The sequence below is a fragment of the Schistocerca piceifrons genome, chromosome 2 (assembly GCF_021461385.2).
Source record: "Schistocerca piceifrons isolate TAMUIC-IGC-003096 chromosome 2, iqSchPice1.1, whole genome shotgun sequence".
NCBI lineage: Eukaryota > Metazoa > Arthropoda > Insecta > Orthoptera > Acrididae > Schistocerca > Schistocerca piceifrons.
Genome location: NC_060139.1, coordinates 457,665,292 through 457,690,686, shown reverse-complemented (window position 1 = coordinate 457,690,686; position 25,395 = coordinate 457,665,292). Strand labels below are relative to the sequence as shown.

The 25,395-nt window shown below is 43.1% G+C and overlaps 1 protein-coding gene across 1 annotated transcript in view; it reads left to right on the top strand.

Moving 5' to 3' along the window:
* LOC124775007 (probable aconitate hydratase, mitochondrial) overlaps window positions 1-25,395 on the top strand; it is a 108,968-nt gene that overhangs the window by 68,490 nt on the left and 15,083 nt on the right. The window contains 5 exon segments of the mRNA XM_047249760.1: window positions 2,814-2,888; window positions 2,890-2,944; window positions 5,696-5,853; window positions 17,405-17,663; window positions 19,962-20,167. Coding sequence (XP_047105716.1) covers window positions 2,814-2,888; window positions 2,890-2,944; window positions 5,696-5,853; window positions 17,405-17,663; window positions 19,962-20,167 — 753 coding nt within the window.

Sequence of the window (25,395 nt, the reverse complement as noted above, 5' to 3'; positions counted from 1 at the left end):
ATGGGATCAGTTCCCAAGTATGTGAGTGGCTGGAAGACTTCTTAAGTAATAGAACCTAGTACGTTGTCCTCGATGGTGAGTGTTCATTGGAGGTGAGGGTATCATCTGGAGTGCCCCAGGGAAGTGTGGTACGTCCGCTGTTGTTTTCTATCTACATAAATGATCTTTTGGATAGGGTGGATAGCAATGTGCGGCTGTTTGCTGATGATGCTGTGGTGTACAGGAAGGTGTCGTCATTGAGTGACTGTAGGAGGATACAAGATGACTTGGACAGGATTTGTGATTAGTGTAAAGAATGGCAGCTAACTCTAAATATAGATAAATGTAAATTAATGCAGATGAATAGGAAAAAGAATCCTGAAACGTTTGAATACTCCATTAGTAGTGTAGCGCTTGACACAGTCATGCCGATCAAATATTTGGGCGTAACATTGCACAGCGATATGAAGTGGGAAAAGCATGTAATGGCAGTTGTGGGGAAGGCGGATAGTCGTCTTCGGTTCATTGGTAGAATTTTGGGAAGATGTGGTTCATCTGTAAAGGAGACTAATACTAATATGACCTATTCTTGAGTACTGCTTGAGCATTTGGGATCCCTATCAGGTTGGATTGAGGGAGGACATAGAAGCAACTCAGAGGCGGGCTGCTAGATTTGTTACTGGCAGGTTTGATCATCACGCGAGTGTTACGGAAATCCTTCAGGAACTCGGGTGGGAGTCTCTGGAGGAAAGGAGGCATTCTTTTCGTGAATTGCTACTGAGGAAATTTAGAGAACCAGCATTTGAGGCTGACTGCAGTACAATTTTACTGCCGCCAACTTACATTTCGCTGAAAGACCACCAAGATAAGATAAGAGAGATTAGGGCTCGTACAGAGGCACATATGCAGTCATTTTTCCCTCGTTCTGTGTGGGAGTGGAACAGGGAGAGAAGATGCTAGTTGTGGTATGAGGTACCTTCCGACACGCACCATATGGTGGATTGCAGAGTATGTATGTAGATGTAACTGTTTATGTCTACCTGTTAAGTAGGCTGAGATTGTCGTTTGTCCTGATAACAGCAGTAGTGCATCCTTGCATGGACTTCATAAAATACTCAAAGTTTTTGGAAACCACATTGCTTCATTACGACTCAGCCACTGTCCATATTTTGGAGCAATTCCAAAAGTGATCATGATTTACTTCTTGTCACAAATATGCTCAGCTAGATCAAATAATTGGGGCAAGTACACACACCTTTACACCTCAATTTCTCGAACCATTTTTGACCCAATTTGGAGGTAGTGCATTGCCTAGCTGTAAATGCATTTGCATGTCAGCAGCTATCATTGAACGAATATACAGGGTGTTTATAAATGAATATCGGGGGTTTTAAAGCTTTATAATATTTATTACATTAAACTTACACTTATAAATGATATGTCAAATGAAAGAGCAACTCAAACAGTTGTGTTTGGCACCAGTGCGCAATGTTTCTGCCACAATCCACTGAACATTGGTTAAACTTCCCAACTGTACCCAAGTGCTGGATAGGCCGCAAGAGGCCCAATGACAGGGCTTGCTTTGCATGGCCTCCACGTTCACCGAACCTAACGCCATGCGAGTTTTTCCTTTGGGCTTCATCAAGGATCGTGTGTACATGCTTCCGCTACCATGCCTCCGCTGTCTTCGTGCCTTGGTCAGGATAGCCGGCTCCTCTAGGCAGGACAACAGTCCATACACCCACCTCCCCCCTCTTTCTGTCTGCTTCTTCCCCCTGTCTGGTGGTATGTGTGTGCTCCACCCCTTCTCTGTCTGTCTGCTCCACCCCCCCCCCCCCCCTCCCTCCGTGTGTCTGTCTGTCTGCCCCCCTCCCACACCCACTCTCTATCTGTCTGTTCTCCCCCCTGCCCCTCTCTGTCTGTGCTCCACCCCTCTCTCTGTTGGACCACTCTGTATGACTCTCTCTCTGTCCGGACCGATCCGTCCCCCCCCCCCCCCCCCCTCTCTCTCTCTCTCTCTCTCTCTCTCTCTCTTCTCTCTCTCTCTCTCTCTGGCTGGCTGACTGCCCCTCCCCCCTCCCCCCATCTCCAGCTGGTGCTTCCGTCGCGTCCCCCCTCTCTGGCCGGATACTCCGTACCTTACCCCCTCCCCCCCCCCCCTCAAGAGATTTGTAGTTTTGGCAGATAAACCTGAAGAGGAGTCTGCTGACGTGAAAAACATTAGTTGTGACTAAAGCACCTGCATACAACTATCCAGGTTTTGGAAAACACCTTATTGTTCTTGACACTCTTAATTGTTATAGTTTTATTTGTTAAAATGTTTATAGTGATTTGAATGGTTATTGAGTGTTTTTTATGTTACACACAATGTCTCTTTGGTTTGGTTGTTCTTCCCAGTAAGTTGTTTGTACTTTGCTTATGTTGAAGAAACTGCCAATTTTATCAAATTGCAAGACTGGAACTTTAAACCTGTTACTCATTTCTTGTATCATTACATAGCTAGAAAATACTAATGAAATTTTTATTCTTTTTAGGTAACAATATTGTCCACATGAACATAATACTTCTGAATCTTTGTACATTTCTTTGCGCTATGAAACACACTTGCTTGATTCTCCTTCACAATTTCAAGACAAATCGTTAAATTCATTCATGTCAGTGTTAGTTTCTTACTTTTTGTTATGTACTTTGTTCTCTTCCCATGTTATGATCAGAAAAATGTACCATTATTATTCTGTTACATGTTGTTCAAGTAGCGTTTGCCATTTATTTATGTGTGTATAAATTGCCATCCAATACATAATTTACTTCAGATTTTTTTCCTCATATTGCAGACAATAGAGCTGAACTTGGACACACTAGAACCACACATCAATGGACCCTTCACCCCAGATTTATGTCATCCTATTTTCAAAAGTTGGTCAAACAGCTAAGGAGAAAGGATGGCCCTTGGACATTAGAGTGGGTAAGTACTTTTACAAGGAAAATGTCGAGAGTGGAAACTAAACAGCATAAACACTAACCTTCCGTGTTACACATCTTAAGCAGAAGTGAATGGTGAAACAGAACAAATATATTATCACTATCAAACATAATACAATAATTGTACAAAGTGTAATCATGTTAGTCATTAGACTGTTTACCATGTTGTATCTGAATTATGTAACTAACATCATGAAGATATCAATAGGGTCACAAACTTAATCCTAGAACATAAGAAGGGCTGTGAGCAAGATGGACTATCCTACACATTTGTCATTCTGGGAGAAGTGCATTTTAAAGTTTCAAAAAATTCTGTAAATCAGATATTCGTATTTCACTTTAAGTATCTTATGTTGGTTTATGTCAGTTATTCCATATTTTCAGTTGGTATAATGGCATGTTTATAGTAAAATCCTTACGTAAATCGCAATTAAATGAAGGCATGCACAAATAATGGTGAGCTTAGCACTTTCTTACTTTAGAACTTGGCGTAATACATCAGTAAAGAATGATATTTATTAATTCTTACCTATTAGATAGTAAATAACTGCTGATAAATAATAAGTGTGTTTTAACATGATATATTAAACAAATGTAGGTCATAAGCACAGATTGTTCAGACAACATTAAGAGTGCAGTCGTAGTCACTACCACTTTCTACATCTTCCATTCTCTTTGCACATAATACTATTATAAAATGAATGGTGCACTGGTGGGATGAACTGAAGTAGATTTTGCAAATCCTTGAACTTCTTTGAGTCAGCTGGAATTGTTTCCCTGTAGTTCTGAGCTGAAACATCTGCTAGCCGTCCTCACTTCGCAATTGTGAGTGGAGCTGCTTCGCCATACACAGAAAATTTCACATACATTGTTCCCGGTGCTTCACTCAGGAATTTGAAACTGTAAACTTTGCAAATTTAACATTTGCTGATGAACCGCTCTTGTTATGATGTACGAGGGTAATCCCAAAAGTAAGGTCTGCTATTTTTTATAAGTACAGAACTCTGTTTGTGTGGCAGTTGATAACACTGTTATGAATAGTGCTTCATGAACTGTGTGTAAACGTGCACAAGCCGTGCTAAGGCGCTCAGTCTTGGCTTGGCAGCCGTTGAGAATAGAGCTCCCATTGGACGTTACCGCCAAATGTGAATTGCGCGCAGTTATTCGGTTTTTGAACACAAAGGGCACTGCACCGATTCAAATCCATCACCAATTGATGGAAGTCTATGGTGAGTCGTGCATGGATGTCAAAAATGTTCATAAGTGGCATAGAGAGTTTGCAGCTGGTCAGGCCGAAATTAACGATGAACAAAGGAGTGGGAGACCATCAATTTATGAGGAGACAGTGTTGAAGGTTGAGAAAAGCATGCGTGAAGATCGGCGGATCACCCTGGATGATCTCTGCTCGTTGGTTCCTGAGGTTTCCCGAAGCACTGTTCACAGAATTTTAACAGAAACATTGAATTACCGGAAGGTGTGCGCAAGATGGGGTGCCACGCATGCTGACTGAGGACCACATGCGGCAACGAGTTGATGCTTCCTGCGCATTTCTTCACTGCCTTGCTGCCGAACAGGACAACTTTATGGACTCAATTGTCACAGGTGACGAAACCTGGGCATACCACTTTACACCTGAGACAAAGCAACAATCACGCCAGTGACTGCATCCTTCTTCGCCAAAGCTGCGGAAATTCAAACACACACAATCTGCCGGTAAAGTCATGACAACCGTTTTTTGAAATCAGAAAGGGGTATTGTTGGTAGACTTTATGCCCACTGGGACCACAATTAACACTGACAGGTACTATGAGACTCTGAAAAAACTCAAACGGACAATTCAGAACTGGAGAAGAGGAATGTTGAGCAAGGGCATACACATTCTCCATGACAACGCTCACCCACGCATGCCCAGTGACTATCACCTGTTCCCTTGGTTAAATGAACATTTGGCCAGAAAGCGATTCAGCTCTGACAACGAGGTGAAAGAAGAGGTTCGTAACTTTCTGAACAGCATGGCAGCGAGCTGGTATGACTTGGGCATACAAAAACTGCCACAGTACCTACAAAACTGCATCGACAGAAATTGTGGTTGTGCCAAAAAATAGCTAAATGTTAAAGCTGTGAACTGATGTGAACCATTGTAGAAATAAACAGGTCTATGTATTTAGAAAAAATAGGAGACCTTACTTTTGGGACTCCCCTCGTATGATAAAATAGTGAGGGTGAAAGGAGAGCGATTATAAGTCTGCTCAGTGGTTACACAAAACCATACTATTATGAAATAAAAGTAAAAATGAAAATATTTACTTTTTGCTCTGTGGAGTAAGTGAAAAAGTAACATGAATGTGCCTGTCACATTACTATGAATGTCTGTATCCACAGCTGAAATGGAATGTGCACAAAGAGCAGTAGTGCACTACACTATAAAGAGTAATTTACTGACTACACGAATTAAAATCTTAGGTCAGTAAGGAACCGCTTCTGTCTTCATACTATGCCTCTATTTATGCTGGGTGTTCAGAAGTTTTCTTTAGAACCAGTTAGTATGTATTCTTTAAGATTTAACAACTTGTTATACCTTTCACAAGTATTATGAAGTATCAGAAATAAAATAAATGATCTAAAAGTAATAAAAAGTTTTCATTATAGAACTTCACATGGAAAATTTTGTACCCTCAACTACATTCACTCGTGTGCCATTTTGATATTGATGCTTCGCTCTTACTCTTTCTAGGTCTCATTGGGAGTTGCACAAATTCTAGCTATGAGGACATGGGCCGATGTGCAAGTATTGTCAAGCAAGCCCTAAAACATGGACTCAAATCGAAGATTCCATTCAATGTAACACCTGGATCTGAACAAGTGCGAGCAACAATTGAGAGGGATGGAATTGTGAGTATGGCTCAATGTTAAATTATAAAGGCTTGTCTTGTGACAATGTTGTAGTTAAATATTTCATAAGCAGATTAATAGCCATAAATACACAAGCATCATAAAAGCGAAACAAAGATATCAGCTGGACATGCCTTCATAATTTACATTCCATCATATGATTTAGTTTATTTTCATAGTTACGGTGTAGGGTCCAGTTAATGAACTAAAACTGAATCTCACTGAAGATGAGACATTAAAGCTATATTTTGAAGCAGTTGCTTGAATGTCGGAGTTACTGCTATTGACCATGATACACACATGCTAATAAGTACACTGAAGTGATGGCTAATTCTTCATTTAGCATTGATTTCACTTCAGGATTTTATATCAATGCAAAAAAAACCAACTGCGGGGATTTGGGTGGGGGGGGGGGGGGGGGGTGTGATAGTTTCTGCTTGCCCTCCACCCCCACATCCTGGAAGTTACTATCCGTCAGACAATGTTAAATAACTTCTACCTTGACGCCATTCTGTCCTGTCCTGTCGTAAGTTTCTGTGGGCGAATGGAGGATCTTTACATCAGGTCTACCTACATAGTGAGCAATAGAACACCACTGTAAAAACATCCATTTTTAAAAAGGTTTCTGTAACTGGATAAAAGTTAAAAATACATGAAAAGGGTCTTTTTCCATCGAGAGTCTGTTGCAGTAGTTCAGCAAAGAGAAAAAAGCACACCTGCAAGTGGCCATCTTGTATGACATCTGCTGGCTGATCAGGAGAAAGCTAGAACTGCTTTACTACCAATTATCGGTTAACTAAGGTTCCGTGATAGAACAGAAAACACACTGAGTTGTAATGGGATAATCACTGGAAACTTCATGACACCCTTTTTGATAAGAGGATGAATGATTTACCAGAACTGAATACACCATGGCAGTTGGTTAGTGCCAGCGATACAAAATGAAATATCATAATTATGACTCATTTGAGACATTCTGCAAAAATAAAAAAAGTGTATATTAAGGAATTGCGCTAGATACAGTGATGGATGTGTCTGATCAGAAGCAGTTCACTCAACGTGTATGATGTTGCACCTTATCTGAGTGTGAACCATTACAACTCGTGTATGACCATAATATATTCTCTATTGGAAGACAACTGATTACGGATATTGTATGGTTAATGCAAGGTTTCTGGAAGTTATTTGCCTGATCATTCTGATTGAGAGTTCCAGTTTAATCAGCATCCTCTGAGAGGTCATTCAGCACCTTGTGACGTCGAAAAACTTGCCTTAGGTCAAGTGACACCACCGAGTCAAGTCCATCTACTCCTCATTAGTCTTCATAAAAACATGTTGAGAAAATTAATCTTAAGGGTGTGGTGAGAGTTTTATTTTGCAAACTGTGGAAAGAAAAGTTGTGTTTGGAAATAGCTAACTTTTTGGCCTCTTAAAAATAAATTTAAAAAATCCCTTCTTTTTCAAAAGAATTATCATTTCCTTTTTAATTGATATCAGAAAAGAGTGGAACTAATGGGTGTCCAGCTATTTGATATCTTTTTTTAAAAATAAAAGAAATGAAAATGTTTCCAAGAAGCAAAGTGGACCCATATTTCTGACTTTTAATATTAATGAATTACGTAACAGTATTAGAAATTCCTTGATGGAGTAGTACAAAAAATGAGGGAAAGGCAACCACTGACTTGCATCAGATTGATGCAGTGGAGTACAGAACTCTCAACAGAAAATGGCCCCCCTGCGGGTTTGGGGGTTAGAATAGGCCCGTAGTAATCATGCCTGTTGTAAGAGGCGACTAAAAGGAGTTTCAAATGTTTCGGCCTTAATGTGATGGTCCCCTAAAGGGTTCGACCTCCACTTTTCAAAATTTTCTAATAGTGCGTACCATTTGGGGAAGGACGCCTTGCATGGTGCATCGTAAATCCATCATGCCCTAAGATCCGGCACACTCGCTGTTGTCACGGAGTCAGGCTTGCACCGAGCTTGCATTCACTTGGGCCACAGCATGTTCCGGGTAGAATACCTTCCCTCTGTTGTGCGCTTCCCTCTTCGCACTCACGATACAAATGGATATTTGACACCCAAAATCCAGCACGGTAGCCAGCCCGTTGTAGTGGAGTCGTCATGTACCCTCTAGGTGGTAGCCCCCTGACTACACAGGGATCGCACTGCTGATGCCTGAGCTGCTAACTCCCCGCGTATGCTGAGGGGTAGATGCCTGTCTACCTGGAGCTTCAGGACTCCCAGCAAAGGCCATCCTGCCAGGTGCTCTTTGCTGTGTCAGGGTGGCACCCGTGGGGAGAGCCCCTGGTCATAGTGGGTGGCATCAAGGCGGATGACCCACAATGGAGCAGTGTGTGTCATCTGTTGCTGGCCCTCAATCAGCAGTCTCAAAGTGTGGAAAGCATCAGTTCAATGCCAGGAAATATTATCCGAAATCGTTACCCTCCCTGGCCACACTGTGGGAGGAATGTCAGGCTACAGAAAGGCACGAGCCATATTTGCCCTGATTTTTAGTTTGCACATGATCTGATGGGGAATCTTTCACCACCTTGAAGCTTCAGTTCTTTGTTGACAATTTAGAAGACAAGTATGAGCAGGTGGCCAGTTTGTCCAAGATGCATTCTGGGTGTCCTAATACAGAGAGCATCCTCTGCCCAGTAAAAGGCGCTCCTTGCCTACGACCACCTGGGTGATGGTCCTGTCTTCATAATGCCCCATAAGAGTCTTAAAATGGTCCAGGGTCTTATCTTTCAGAAAATACCTCCTTCTGCAGTCTGATGATGAGTTGCACGCCAGCCTCGAGCGACGAGGTATTCACTTCATTTGGCGCATATACAGGGGTCCAAAGGACAATAGGGTTGCCACCGGTGCCTTCACCTTGGCATTCGAGGAGGACACTGGACCTGAAAAGGTCAAGGTGATAGTGTACCGGTGCGATGTCCAGCCATACATCCCTCCCCCTATGTGGTGTTTCAAGTGCTGGAAGTTCGGTTACATGTCTTCCAACGGTAATTCCAGCCTTATATGCTGAGATTGTGGATGTCCTTCTCATCCTGACGCTCAATGCATTCACCGTCCCGTCTGTGTCAACTGTGGGGTGCAGCATTCCCCTTGCTCACCAGAGTGCCCAGTTTTTCAGAAGGAAAGAAAAATAATGGAATAAAAGACCCTGGACCGACTGACCTACACAAAGGCTAAGAAAAAGTTCAAGAGGTTAAACCCAGTCCGCATGGAAACTTTATTTGCTGTAGCAGCCGCACACGTTTCACATTCCTCAGTGATGTCATTTGTGGCTGGCCCTTTGGGCCACAAGACCACACCTGCTCCCCTAAGGGTGGGGGCTCCACCTATTACTGTTGCTCCCGCAACTCCGAGAGCAACGCTCTCCCAACCATTGGGGATGACAGGCCCCACATCTGAGCTGAAGGAGTGCCCCCCTTCTTCGGCCACTCTCCCACGTAACAGGGTCCCTTGGGGCTCTACCCTCCAGGGCCCCACACAGCGCACAAGTGGAAGTTAGCCAGTGGCTCAAGGAGCTACAGGCTGCAGGTTGGAGGGCTACCCGCTCTTCGTCCTTACCTGTCTCTGCTTCAGGGAAGCCCTCCAAGCTAGCTCCGAAAGAGCGGCGGGAGGACAAACAAAAGTCCAAGAAAAAGAAACAACCTGTTCCACCAAAAGAGGTTCCAGGGTGGTCCCACCACCACCACCACCACCACCACCACCACCACCCCCAGTTCTGCCTCTGAGGACAAGGTGGAGCTTCTAATGTCCTCCGCTCGCCCCCCCCCCCCCAACCTCCCCCCCCCCCCTCCCCAAGGACCTAGCTCTCGCTGATGCTTCCAAAGAAGCAATGCACCTAGCCATTAGCCTTCCACTGGTGGCAGCAACTGACCCTAGGGAGTAACCTGCATTCTGTGTCCCTTCCTGCCTTCCCAGAACACAGAAAGCGTTATCTTCCAGTGGAATTGTGGTGGTTTTTTTCCACCAATTGGCTGAACTAAGACAGATTTTAAGCTCAATACCTGCTTTCTATATTGCCATCAAAGAAACCTGGTTCCCAGCAATGCGGACCCCTGCCCTTCGTGACTGTCAGGGGTATTATAAAAACTAGACTGACTGTAACAGGGCGTCAGGTGGAGTATGTCTGTATGTCCTTATGTCTGTATAATCTGAATTGTTGCCTCTTCTTACAGCTTTAGAGGCTGTTGCTATGAGGAAAAGGACGGCCTTGGATATTACCGTCTGCAATGTCTACCTTCCTCCGTATGGTGGAGTACCTCTTAATGAATTGGCTGCTCTGATCTCCCAACTCCTCCCACCATTCCTGCTTTTGGGCATGGCGCTATTAATGTGATATTCGAGCAGGTCACTGCGCCGGTCGTATTGGCTGTGGAACGCACGGTTCCTCTTTCTTCCAGGTGCCCTCGACGTAAAACTGTGCCTTGGTGGTCGCCAGACATCGCTGAGGCCATCAAAGAGCATAGGCGGGCCCTCCAACGACATAAGCTGTGTCCACTGTTGGAGTGTCTCATTCTTTTTAAGCGGCTCTGTGCCCGTGCCTGCCTCCTGATACAAAGGCAGAACAAAGAGTGCTGGGAAAGATAAGTTTCCTCCATTGGTTCTCATACCCCTGCCTCCCAGGTGATTCGCCACCTTTATGGTTACCCGACCCCGCTGGGGGTGCCTGGGATTTCAGTAAATGGGGCAGTGTGCACCGACTCAGATGAAATCGCCAAGCATTTTGCTGAGAATTTAGCGCGGAGTTCTGCATCTGCAAACTATCAACTGGCTTTTCGTTCCTTGGAAGAGCGGGCAGAACGTCAACATTTGTCTTTTACATCGCGCCGCCTGGAGTCGTACAATGCTCCTTTTACAGAGTGGGAATTCCTCAGCGCCCTTGCCTGTTGCCCTGATGCAGCTCCTAGCCCTGACCAAATTCCCTCTCAATTTCTCAAACACCTGTCTGTGGCCTCATTGTGTCAGATTCTGTCATTCTTGAATCGCATCTGGGATGAGGGAGTGTTCCCATCCCAGTGGCAGGACAGCATCATCCTCCCAGTGTTGAATCCTGGGAAGAACCCTGCAGCGTTGGACAGCTACCACCCCATTAGCCTCACCGATGCTCTCTGCAAATTACTTGAACAAATGGTGAGACAGAGGTTGTGTTGGCTCCTGGAGTGTCTGGGCCTCCTGGCTCCATCCTAGGGTGATTCCCACTGAGGTCGCTCAACGACAGATAATTTGGTGTGCCTTGAGTCTACCATCCGAACAGCTTTTTCCAGGCGCCAACATCTGGTCGCCACTTTTTTTGACTTGTGGAGGGCCTACGACACGACCTGGTGCCACCACATCCTTGCCACGCTGCATGATTCGGGCCTCTGTGGCTCGCTCCCAATTTTTGTACGAAACTTTCTCTCCCTCTGTACCTTCAGTGTTCAAGTTGAGGACTCCTTTATCTCCTCCCATATCCAAGAGAATGGGGTCCCACAGGGCTCTGGATTGAGTGTTCAATTGCTTTTAGTTGCTGTAAATGGCCTAGCAGCAGCTGTAGGGCTGTCAGTGTCGCCCTCCTTATATGCTGACGCTTTCTGCATTTACTTCAGTTCCTCAACCATTGGTGCTGCTGAACGTTGACTGCAGGGAGCCATTCGGACTGTGCAGTCATGGGTTTCACTTCTCTGCCGACAAGACCTATGTTTTGCACTTCTGTCAGTGACAGAAAGTCAATCCGGACCCTGCCCTTTTTCTTGATGGCCATCCACTACGGGTAGTCGAAACATATCGTTTTTTAGGACTGGTTTTCGACACCAGGCTAACATGGCTCCCCCACATTCGTCAGCTTAAGCGGCAGTGCTGGTGGTATCTCAACGCCCTCCACTGCCTGTGCAACACCACTTGGGTGGCAGATCGCTCTACGTTGCTGCAGCTCGACAAAGCCCTGGTTTAGTCACGACTTGACTATGGGAGTGTAGTGTACGGCTCGTCAGCATCCTCAGCATTGAAGTTGCTTGATCCTGTGCATCACTGTGGGGTTCATCTAGTAACGGGGACTTTTCGAACTAGTCCAGTGGCCAGTCTCCTAATGGAGGCTGGAGTCTCTCCATTGCACATCAGGTGCCGCCAACTGCTCGCCAACTATGCAGCGCACGTCCATAGCTCGCCTCAGCATCCGAATTACCATCTTTTGTTCCCGAACACAGTGGTTCATCTCCCGGAACAGCAACCTCAGTCAGGGATAACGATTGCTGTATGTGTCTGTTCCCTATTGTCTGAACTCGAGTCCTTTCCTTTACAGCGTCCCGTGTGGATCCATAAAATACACCTCTGTTGTGTATGCCATGGCTGAAACTACGGCTGGACCTATCGCATTTCCATAAGGACTCCGTTCCTCCTGAGGCACTCCACAGTCACTTCCTATCGATACTCGATGCATCCCAGGGTTCTGAAGTCATATATACTGACGCCTCACTGGTTGATGGTCGTGTAGGCTTTGCCTACGCTCACTCGGCACATATCGGACAGCGCTCCTTGCCGCATGGCTGCAGTGTCTTGACTGCTGAGCTGGTGGCCATCTCTCGTGCCGTTGAGCATATTCGTTCCTGCCTGCCCCGGTGTGTCCTACCTGGTCTGCAGTGATTCGTTCAGTGGTTTACAGGCCATTGATCAGTGCTACCCATGCAATCTTCTGGTAGCAACTATCCAGGAGTTGGTTTATGCCCTAGAACGGTCTGGTTGTCAATGTTCTTTGTATGGACCCCTGGGCACGTCGGAATTCCGTGAAATGAGCTTGTTGACAGGCTGGCCAAACAGGCCACTCGTCAGCCACTTCTGGAGATTGGTCTGCCTGAACCTGACCTCCGATCGGTGTTAAGCCACAAATTTTTCAGGATTTGGGATGCTGAATGGCGCAGCTTAGATATGCCCAATAAACTCTGTGCCATCAAGGAGAGCACAAATGAGTGGAAGTCTTCTCTGCGGGCTTCTCGCAGGGACTCTGTGGTCCTCTGCTGCCTTTGCATTAGCCACACTTGGCTGACGTATGGCTATCTTCTCTGGCGTGAGGCCCCACCGTGTTGTTGCTCAGGTTCCCATTTGACAGTAGTCCACATTTTGTTGGACTGTCCACATCTAGCCATTCTGAGGCGGAATTTTAATCTTTCTGACACACTTCCTTTGATTTTAGGAGACAACGCCTCCACGGCTAACTTGGTTTTATGTTTTCTACATGATGCCAGTTTTTATTCTTTGGTTTAAGCTTTAGTCCTGTCCTCTGTCTCCCTGTGCTTTCTGACCTAGTACTTTTAGGTTGGAAATTTTAATGTGTTGCAGAGTGGCTGGCTCATACTTTTTTATCCTCATGATCAGCCAGCCCGGGACATCTGCTGTACTGTTTTAAGCTCTTTTGCCTGTTTCTTGCGTGTCTGTGCTTTTCTTGTCTTCTGTTGTCCCCAGTCTGTTCAGCTTCGTGTTTTTTCCACCTAGAATTCCTGTGGTGTGTACTGTTTGTTTTCCGTTTTATGCCATGGACTTGGTTCACTGGAACAAGGGACCGATGACCACACAGTTTGATCCCTTTAAAAATAAAACCAACCAACCAGAAAACTGCATTCACATAGCTTTCGAGCCCCGATTCTTTTAGCATTACACACACACACACACACACACACACACACACACGGGCATGGAAAGACTAATTATTAATACTTGATTACTGAGAGCAGTCGCCTGAGCAGATAGAGATGAGTTGGGTGTAATGAAGGATGCAGGGAGTGTGTAGCGGGAAAGGTCTTCGAACAGGTGACTCAGTAGTGACACAAGACGAAAAGAGTGCACAGGGTATGGCAAAAATAAATGCAGGAGGGTGGGACCTGAGCAGGGGAGGGGGGGGGGGAAGGAGAGAAAGGTGAAGATAAAGAGAGAGGGAGAGAGAAAATGAGGTATTGAAAGGGAGGAGTTGGAGTGGGGTGGGGAGAGAGAGAGAGAGAGAGAGAGAGAGAGAGAGAGAGAGAGAGAGAGAGAGAGAGAGAGAGAGCGAGCACTTGGTACCATCTTTTATTGAGTGGAAAAATCCTGTGGACTGCAGTAGGAAGTGGTAGGTGGGTGTATGGGACAGGTCTTGCACATGGCTCCATGACAAGAGCACCATCCATAGGTTCCAGGATTTTGAGTAGGCTTGGAATAGGAATGGAAAAGGGTATTCTGTAGATTGCATGAGTGGCAGAACACTACTTTGGGCGATTTGGGCAGGAGTTTCGGTGGAATATCCCACATCTCAGGCCATGACAAGAGGTAGAGTCTTAGTGAAGGATGTGGTGGAGCTTCTCAAGGCCAGGGTGATAATGAGTGAGCTGAGGAGTGCTGGTCAGTTGCTGGTTAAAAGTTTTACTGTTGTCTGAGAAGCAGATAACACAGAAGACTTGTTTATGGGGAAGATGGATAGGATGTTGTCCATCAGTAAAGGCTCTGGTAAGGTTATCAGCACACTTTGGCAGCTCCTGCTTTCCACTGCATATGCAGTGTCTACAGATGGCGAGGCTGTAAAGAAGAGACTTTTTGACATGTAATAGAAGTATTGTTGGTGGTTGATGCACTTGATATGGATAGTCGTATTTATGGAGCCATCTGAAAGGTGGAGGTAGATATCTGGGAAGGTGGCTTGACAAGTTGAGAAGGATCAGGTTAAGCAGGTTTGGGAATAAGTGTTAAAGTTATGGAGGAAAGAGCAAATGTTGTCCATTCTGTGACTCCGAATCGTGAAAATGTCATTTCTGACTCTGAACCAGGCAAGAGATTTAGATGTTGACTGCATAGGAAGGGTTCCTTCAGGTAGCCCATAAATAAGCTGACATAGGGTGGTGCCATGCAAGTACTGATGACAGTACCATGGATTTCTTTGTAGATTTTCCTTCAAAAATGAGACAATTGTGGGTCAGAATGTGGATGGCCAGGAGGATTAGGAAAAATTTGACAGGTTTGGTATCTGGAGGAAATGAGGACAATGTTGGGAAAGGCAGTGTGCATGGGGGAGGGTGGTGTAAAAGGATGTCGCTTCCACACTGACAAACAGGGAGTCTGGTGTGACTATGGAGAGGCAGTGAAGGAAGTGAACAGTGTTTTGAATGTAGGATGGGAGACTATGGACAAGAGTTTGGGGGTGTTGGTCAGCAAAGGCAGACGTTCGTTCTGTGAGAGCATTGTAACCAGCTGCAATTGGGTGACCAGTAGGCAGACCTATGGGTTTGCTTTGTGGAGTTTGGACAGTAGGTAGAAAGTAGTAGTGTAGGGTGTTGTAGGTGTGAGAAGGGAGTGGATTCAGGTGTCTGGTTTTGAAATGAACCTAAGGCATTGAGAAACTGCTTGAGGTCATGTTAGACTTTTGGGATGGGATCATGGTTGTAAGGTTTGTATGGAGAGGTGTTGGAAAGTTGGTGGAGACCCGCAGCGACACAGTAACTATGATTCATGGCCGCTGTGGTCATGGGAAGATGATGATGTCAGGATTGTTTTTCAGGTTACAGTTGGCAATGTTTTCCACAAAAGTGGTGATGTACTTACCAGAAAGGGATCTAGGAAAGGAAGGTGAGGCCAGTTAAAGTGAGAATTCCTTAAAGATAACCAGAGAATGACTTTGTGGAGGGATCAGGTTTGTAGGGAGGCTGTAAATGCTGTAGACATAGCTGTATATGGAGTTTCAGTTGGCTGTTATAAATAGGGGTGTGTGCGCCAAAAAAATGTTTCCCTTGCAAAGAACAAGTAAAGGAAAGAAGGTGTTTCTACAATTCCAGTGTGGTTGAAATCAAGTTTGGGCTAAAGGTGACGCCGTTAGAAAACACTGGGACTTCTTGAGGGATCAGAGTTTTGGCAGAAAGGTTGACAACAGTTTTGTGGGATGGATGTTCAGGAGTACCAAGATCCATGGAGAGTGATGGAAGTTTTTGGAGATATGGAAGGTGGAGTAAGTCTGCAAGGCATGGTTGGGGAGCTATGAGGGTTGGCAGGGGCGTTGGATCAGAGGGGTAGGCTTTTCATGCTTGTAGGTAGTCCCATGTGGGCATAAGACTGGAGTAGCTGGGAATGGTGGTGGGAGTGCTGTTCCAACTGTTGGGGTCACAGAGTAAAATGATTTTGCAAAAAAGAGTAGCTACTGTAAAGTATGTTTTGAGCTTGGATTGTATGATTATGAAGGGCCTGATTTGTGAGGGTGAGAGGCTGATGGCATTGAGAAAGGTGGAGCCTCCTGCTGTAGGATATGAGACAGCCTGTGATGACCATTTTTATGGTAAGTCCATTAGCTGGTATACCATGTGCCAGACAGGACTTTAGAAAGAGGATGTGTCATTGGAGTTTTTTAGGGGTAGAGGAAAGTTTTCAGGATTGATACAGGCAGAATGAGCCAAGATTCATGGTTGGATGGTCTGGCATCAGGAGGAGTAACTGAAAATTTGTTAAAAAATACGGAAAATGAGAAGTTGAAAATTTATGGGTGAAATGTTACAATGTTAATAAATGGCAGGTAATATATAGAAAGGTACAAAGGAAGTTCGGAAATTTTTTTTAAGGTAGCAGGAAATAGCGGGCGCTCCTGTCCATAAGTAAGTTTGATTGCAAATTTATACCCACAACAGTAGGGAACACATACGATTGTACAATATCATCATAAACAAACATGCATGATCTGCTAACAGTCAAGCTGGGAATCGTAGCACGGCTCTATTTAGTTCGGCAGCCGATATAACATGGGCGTTCATATTGCGCAACAGAAGGTGGCTGGTGTGTGTCTGTGCAACAACCTGCCTTTTTTCCACTACCTCATCCTTCCCTACTCTCTCCCTATCAGTTCAGGCAACTGATTTCAGTAACAGATTACCAATAATTAGTCTTGCGATGGGAGCTTGCGTTTGAGTGTTTGTGTGGTTATGTTTGTGAATGTGTGTACTATTACTAGGAAAAGACCTAATATTCCAAAGCTAGTATGAATGCTGTTTTATTTTGTGTGTTTCTGTGCTCCATGCTTTGATCCACCATAGGTGAGTGGTTGTATTTCCCTTATTTTACATAATGTTAATGAACTGTTTCCTTTGTAGAGCAACATAACACTGACTGCCTAATCTTCCACACCCTACCAATAAACTTGTCTATTTAATGGGTTTCCTGAAAGATATATGTCTAATTCGCATTAGATGAAACCAGTGAGGTTTATTGCCAGCCCTCCTCCCACCCCCCCCCTCCCCACCCCCCCCCCCCCCCTTTTTCTCTCAACAAGGACTGAAAACGTTTGCTTGCCCTCCTTTAATATGCCATTATGCATAACAGTGAGAAATCTTGGGGACTGAATCATCTGTTTAACATGGGAACAAATTATTGTCATTTCATTGTATGCTTCACTAATGATACTTCAAAGTCCACAGTGGAATGTGATGACTTGTAAGTGCAATATTTATTTGTTTATTGAGTGTTGCTGGATTGATTTTTGTTCCGATAGCGCTATTTGCCTAGACAATTTTGCTGTTGGTAACTGACATTTTTAATACCATGATTATTAATTTTTCAGGCAGAAACACTAAGGCAGTTTGGAGGCACAGTCTTGGCCAATGCCTGCGGACCTTGTATAGGACAGTGGGATCGCAAAGATGTCAAAAAGGGAGAGAAGAATACAATTGTTTCTTCGTACAATCGTAACTTCACTGGACGAAATGATGCAAATCCTGCAACACATGCCTTTGTGACATCGCCTGAGCTCGTTACTGCTCTGTCCATTGCAGGCACCCTTGACTTTGACCCTACGAAGGATACCTTGAAGGGATCAGATGGTATGTTTTTTAGCATTATTAGATCTGTTAATGTTGTAAGCAACAGAAACTGTAGTTGCTCTTCCTGTATAAGGGATCATGAAGACAGCTCTTCTGAGTTATTAAGTACCACATTGATAGGCACAGATCGAATTTGTACAGATGTCTTAATAATTTGTGTGTCCTAATAGTAAAAGAAAAAAAAAGTGCACAGAGGAGTAAAGCTCAAGTACAGAATTTTTGTCACTATTTCAACATACTGAAAAGTTGAATCTCTGTGACCTGTCAGTTTTCCTCACGATTATAAATTAATAATGTGCTTGTAGTTGCACAACTGGGTTGTTGTTTCAGTGACTACCCAGTTGTTGAAATATTGTGCATAAATTGGTAGCAACTAAACATATCATTCTACTTCAAGAAATGTTCATCTAGAGATGTGTATCCTTGTGCATTTTCAACTTTTCGCGGTGTAATGAATAGTGCATTAAATTTCAGGCAAGCAGCTGTGCAAATAAAATTTCTTCCACTGATGTTTGGCTGCATATCATCCGGCCATCCTCAGAGTGAGACACAAGACTGACAAGGTGCCAAGTGCAGCCTTATATACTCCACAGTGGTGGTACGTGGCTGCGAGTCATAGATGCTAGTCAGCATCAAAGAGATACACTTTCACATGCACTGCCTTCGGCAAAGGCGTACAGATATTTGATTCGCTTGCCAATGTATATTCAGCGGCGATGTCACTGTGACGACTTCTCAGCAGTTTAATTATCTCAAGTGACAGATTCCATGCTTTGTCCAAATTAAAACCATTATCTCTGTTTATTAAATTATTATTAGCTAATCTAATCTCTATAGCTTCCTTGAAGACAGAACCCCAAAAGGAAGAGTTGGGTAGAGATTAGATTAGTTTATAATAATTTAAAAAAAAGAGATAATGGTTTTAATTTGGACAAAAAATGGAATCTGGCTCTTGGGATAATTAAGTTGCAGAGAAGCCATTATTGTGTCATTGCTGCTGAACATACATCAATAAGCAATTCAAATGTCTGTACGCCTTCGCCACAGGCGGCGCATGTTTAAGCGTATCTCTTTGCTGCTGACCAGTGTCTGTGACTCGCAGGCACCTACCGCCATGGTGGAGCATATAAGGCTGCACTTGGCACCTTGTCATCAGTCTTGTGACTCACTCTGAGGATGGCTGGACTACACACAGCTGAAATATCAGTGGAAGAAATTTTATTTGCGCAGTTGGGTGCCTGAACTTTAATTTCCTTGTCCATATTTTCACTGAAAACTTACAAATTTTACTCAATTATTCAGTTACTATTTTAAAGGGAAAAAACTAATCATACACATGAAATGTAACTGTGTTTGGCAATATTATTTATTGTAGTAGATTTCTGAGCTACTACCTTCTTTTATACACATGTCGTTATTTAAATTCGGATGCTTTCACAGATAGTAGTACACATAGTGCACATGCCATTATTTACATTCTGTAGCTCTTGCAGAAGCTACTAGTAGCATATATTCTGTGTGAATGCTGCCAACATCCTCCTCAGCAGAGCCACCAGGCTTACTTATTAATGTTGTCACCCTTCTCATCCACACTTAGCCTTCTACATTTTACTTCCCCCGACAATTTCCTTGTGCACCTGCAAACCTTTGTCTCCTCTCCCCTGCCCTCCATCCTACCATGTGTTACCTTTCTTTTTATTTCCATCCCTTGCATCTTGAATTTCTTCTCCTCTACATTGTGTGTGTCTGTTACTACAATATTTAACTTCCTTTCTTTCCCCTCCTTCCTCCCACCACCCTGTCCATAGTAGTTAACGTGCCCCTTTGTTCTGCTCCCAGGACCAGTGCTTTTGGCTTATATCTCTGATATAAATTTGCCCCCAAGTAGAGCCAATCAGAGTTTTAATGTTTCCACAGCACCGTTTTAAGTCCATCTTTCTTGTACACCATATATCGTCTCCCTGTACATGACACTACTAATGACAACATCCATCCATCTGTCTGTCACACTTAGCCAAAATACATTGTCATAATATTGTTAGCAAGTAGTTGAGAGTGTAAATGAGGTTCAGAATGTAGGTCAGAGGTGCAGGGAATCTCTCTCTAGTGAAGATTGGTCCTGGTTCCCTTTGTGAGCACTTAATCAATTTTTAAATTAAAATCACTGCTCTGGTTTGCTGTGTGAGCAATTGTACATGCATGCATTTATGAGTGGGTGTGCTATATTTTTGTGTGTGAATTTTTTTTTTAAATTTGTGCTATTGCTAATTAATTTAAAAAGGAAATTATTTTTCCCAGGCAAGGAATTTAAGCTGGATGATCCCTTTGCTGATGAACTACCAACGAAAGGCTTTGACCCAGGTGAGGACACATACCAAGCTCCCCCAGCAGACGGTAACAAATTGAAGGTTAATGTTGATCCTAAGAGCCAGCGTCTGCAACTTCTGGAACCATTTGATGTTTGGGATGGAAAGGACCTCACTGACATGACAATACTCATTAAGGTATGGAAGAAGTGCTTGTGTAATCTGCATATGGCTTACATTGTATCATTGATAATTTCTGTGAAGGTTGTTGATGTAGACACCTGAAGACAACTAACACTTGATAATGGGTGACTTTGTCTCTGCCAATGTAATATGCACTCTTACTTTTTCTGATGTGTAATCCAAAAATAAACAATATGGAATAAGAAAAATCAATGAGAAATGGCATAAGGGCAATTTTGAAAACTAATAATAAGGCCATATTAGTGTACTGAATCACATATCCACTTAATCTCTCGCAGAATTCCACTCGTCATAAATGTGGATAGCAACATAGGGTAATTGTCCATATCAATGATAATCTAATGCCTAACACCTAGACTAAAATGTTAACTGTGCCCATGTTACTATTTAATTTCTGTATTTACATGAGCTTTGGCCAGTTCCAAACATGCAATGAAAGTTCTGGAAATATTTGTGAGCTGCATGGGAAGAAAGTGATAGCATCACACATGACGTTTCAGCACATATTAAATGTTTGACTTTCACCTGTCTTCTGAGACAGGTTAAACAAAGTTGTGTACACTTGGCCTGTAAAGATGAATGCTGTATCTTGGAATGGAAATGAGCATATGGCATTATTGGCTGGGAGGCCCCATTCGGGGGAGTTTGGCCACCGTATTGCTAGTCGTCTTTAGTTGACGCCACGTCGGCAACTTGCGAGTCAGTGATGATGAAAATGATGATGGACACACAACACCCAGTCCCCTGCCGGGAATAGAACCCGGGCCCCCTGCGTGGTAGGCAGTAATGCTACGGAGGCAGACTTTATCTTCAAAATAACTAGCAATAATTTATTGTGTTCTTTGGCATGTTATGCTAGTAATTCACATAACAGAAGAATGACAAAATTAAATGATATACAAAACATACAGAAATACTGGTTGACTTCTCTTGAGAGAGAGAGAGAGAGAGAGAGAGAGAGAGAGAGAGAGAGAGAGAGACTCTTAATATGACTGAGTTCAGGTATGGTTTTCCTGTGTCAAATTATCTACCCTTGTGAATAAAACTTCACACTGAAAATATGTGCTTGTAACATGTGTTGAATTAATGAAACAAAAACAAAATACTGAATGTTGGTTTCATAGTGTTATATAGTAACACAAGAGACACCTAAGGAAAGCAAGGAAGATTATGGTTTATCATCCCATCGACAATGAGGTCATTGGAGACAGAGCACAAGCTTGAATTGTTTTTGTTGGGGCATTTGCCTTGAGTGATGTTGGGGAAATCACAGAAAACTTAAATCTGGATGATCGGATGCGGATTAGAACCAGCATCTTCCCAAATGCGAATCCACTGTGCTAACCACTGTGCCATCTCACTCGGTCACACTGAAGGAAATAGTGAAATATTTTACTTGTATTTTCTGTGATAATAGTAGAGTATGGAGGGGAGAAAACAATGACAGATGCTTTTGTCTTAGCACCAAGAAAATAATTTGAGACAGCTGTACAGGTAAACACAATGCAGCGCTCAAGTAAAACATAATGTGTGTGAACTACAGTGTTCTATAATATGGAATTAAGTTTAGACTGATCATATTTCTTTAAGTAGAATTTCTTCTCATGGTATGTCCTTCATTGGAAAAAATTTCTGACACTGTTTTGTAGCCGTTTCATGTGGCTGGTGCATAAGCATTTCATTTCAGTGACATCAATGACCACAGCTCTTTCTTGGAAATTGTGAACGTTACTAATAAAAATTGTTAATGTTACAGAGTTGCGGTCATTTGTTCTTGCTTATCATACACTGTCCTCTTTGACATTTTGTGTGTGTGTGTGTGGGGGGGGGGGGGGGGGGGAGGGTTCCTGTGCTAGCTAAGTCTGAAGTCTGGAGGAGGATCTTGACGGGAACCTTAAAAATTGTTGAGTTTGTTTTGGCCACTGAATGGCTCAAATATATGAGGAGTCATTACTTTTACTCTTTCCATTATTTAAGCTGTTGGTGGGCAGAAAAATCTGGCTCGACACCCTGCTCCTCCATTTTCCTCCCTTCCTTTCCATGCATAATTAATAAATCATGAAGCCAACAACAGCCTTATGCCTTCATATGATGATAGAAGGGGTCCACACTGTAAATTTTGGTGATGACAGCTTTCTGTTTCATTGTTCAGTTTTCCAGACAGTTAGCCAACAATAGCGAGCAACCTAATCTTTCACAATTTCAACATTGTGTTACTATAATCATCTCTATCTGCAGTCTTTCTTTGATTCAATGAATTCGGATGTCACCAACTTTAATGTTAAGGTTTGGGTACTAGACAACAATTGCTCTAAAATATAATTTTGCTCTACTCTTTCGACTAGTTCATTAACCATTTCCGTGCAGTTATTCCCTGACAGGAAGTTTGTCATTCTGAAAGTTGAAGTCTCTTATTCATACATAAATACATATGCTAAATCAGTATTGGGACTGAGGCGCCATACTGAGCAGAAGGGAACTGGAAGAGACCATCATTGAACTCATTTGAAAAATAATGACTGTATCTTGAACTCTTTGAACTTACAAAGGAAGGGTGGGACAAATTTGGACATGGCCCTAGCAGATATGACAGGTTTACACCATTTAAATGGCTGGAAGGCTGGAATATTGGCTGGTGTAACACTGACTTGACTGCTTGTAATATTATACACTGTGCCTTACCAGGAAAGGAAAGGAAAGAGCATTGAAACTATTGTTTCACTGACAAGATAATAAATAAACCTAACGTGGAAGAGATGAGGACAGTTCTTTCTTTGGGAATGCCAGTGCTGGACAATGTCCGTTTGAGGATTCAGGAACTGGAAAAGGTCACAGATAAAGGACCATAACAAGAAATACTCAGCATGAGCTACAACCAGTATTGGGAGTGAGCTGGAACAGAGGAATGTGATCACAGAAGAAAGAATTGAAAGGTATGTTAATGCAGAGTTTTGGAGCAGATATGGGAGGGTGGAGACAGTTTACTAGAATTAACTGGGAAATGGGCCACTGGAATACCATGCAAAATATTTACAGAGAAGATTTGATCACAACATTTCTGGCTACATTTAAACAAAATTGAACTTTAACACAGCTAGGAGCAATTAGTTGCCATATTTATGAGAACATTCCATTCTCGTGATGAAAGATCAGTATAAATTATGTATTGTGAAGTGTTGAAGAAATACAGACATAAGATTGTGTATCTATTCACAAAAGAGGAGATTTAACAATTTTACAGACAAAACAGGAGAAAGAAACTGAAGTCAGCGACCACTGGTTGAACAGTCTGACAGTATGTTTACTGAACCAGTTTGGGTTATTTCAGAAATGTGATTCAGTGATAGTAGAATTAATTGTATTGTTTGCTGCAGTAGAAACATTGCTGATATCTGTATCTTATCTAGCAGATAACACATTGTGTTGGTGGGAGGTAGAGTAGGGCAAAAAGTAACTCTGAACGGTTTCAACACACAAGGAAGTGTGACTGGGGTGGAGCAAGGGTGCTTAGTGAGGAAACTAATGAAAAAAAGTGCAATGATAGTGCTCAGAGTAGAAATATTTGGATTGTGGCGTTAAAGAGTGAATGGTAGTTTTCAAGCAGTAGTATTTTGTAACAGTGATATGTAGCAAATACTAACAATAAAGTAATGGGTGATTCAGAAGGAAAGAACTGATTTTATTACAGGTGAACTATGGAAAAAAGAAACTCTTTGCACATGTAATTGAATAGAGGAAGGTTAAAGTTTCATGTTCTCTCTCTCTCTCTCTCTCTCTCTCTCTCTCTCTCTCTCTCTCACACACACACACACACACACACACACACACACACTCAATCACACAATACCATACACTCAACAGAAGCACTTAGTGAAACACCAGAATGATAGTACATTTCATTCCATACACGATTCAGCAGGTCTCTGTTTATTGAATGGACAGCTTCATCAATTCAGTTTCTTAGTTCTTGAAGGGCAGCTACCATAGGTGGGACGAAGATTCTTTTATGTACCACCACAGAAAAAAAATTGCTAGGTATGAGGTCTGGTGACCTGGGAAGCCAAAAGCAATAAAAAAAAAGATCTTGTTGTCCACTTCTGGAAATTCCTGTGTTATGGCATGGTGTTGTTAAAATATCACCGCACCTCAAGGTGAAAATGAAATGGAGTGCTGTCATGCATAAAAATGCAATTATTGGAAAGTGAGGAAACAACAAGTTTTACAGCATGTCCGGGTATTACATTCCTGTGTCAGTGACTCTGCAAAAAGGAAAAGTCCATAAACTTTGTAAACAGAAACAACATGAAACACATTCAGTTTTGGTGAGTCTCTTTCATGTTCAACGATGATGCCAGGATTTGTGAGCCACAAATTCTTATATTATGGCAGTTTGCTTTACCCAGTAAATGAAACATTGATTAATTTGAGGAAGTTTGAAGTTCCTCACCTACCTGTCATGGACGCATCTCGGATATGCTCGATATTTTCATCAGATGTGCGTCACCAACCAGTGCTCTTCCCTTTTCATATGCAACCAACTTCCAAGAATTTTGTATACCAGTCATAAATCTGCTTCTTGCTGAATTGATGGTGGAATGCACGTTGCACTTGAACAGTGGCTTCATTTTGCACAAATTCCTACATGCACAATAATTTCTCTTCTGGTGTAATCACAGTGTTGCTACAAACAACAGTGCAGCTGTGTCAAAACTTTGAACCTTCTTCCATAGATTGCTACTCACAATAAAGATGAAACATTGAGTTGCAGACAGACATGATGATGAGACTTCCTAGCATCCCCAAACCCCTAACCTCTTTCTGGTTCAGGTTCATTGATGATATCTTAATGATCTGAACCTGGGCCCCCTAGCTTCATACCTTTACAACCTCAACACCTTTTCTCCCATCTCTTTCACTTGGTCATCCTCAACCCAACATTCTTGGAAACTGACCACCTCCTTTCTGCTGCCTCCATCCACACCTCTGTCCATGTTAAACCTACCAACCAACAACTTGCATTTAGATAGCTGTCATCCCTTCTACACCAAAAAATCCCTCCCATACACCCTGACCACCCGGGAACAGCATATCTGCAGTAACAGGGAGCTCCCTTGCATAGTATGCTGAATGTTACAGAAAGGCCTTCACAGATACACTATTTCCCAAACCTAATCCTCAAACATATTTCCTGTGTCGGATCCCCAACAACCACCAAACCTCCC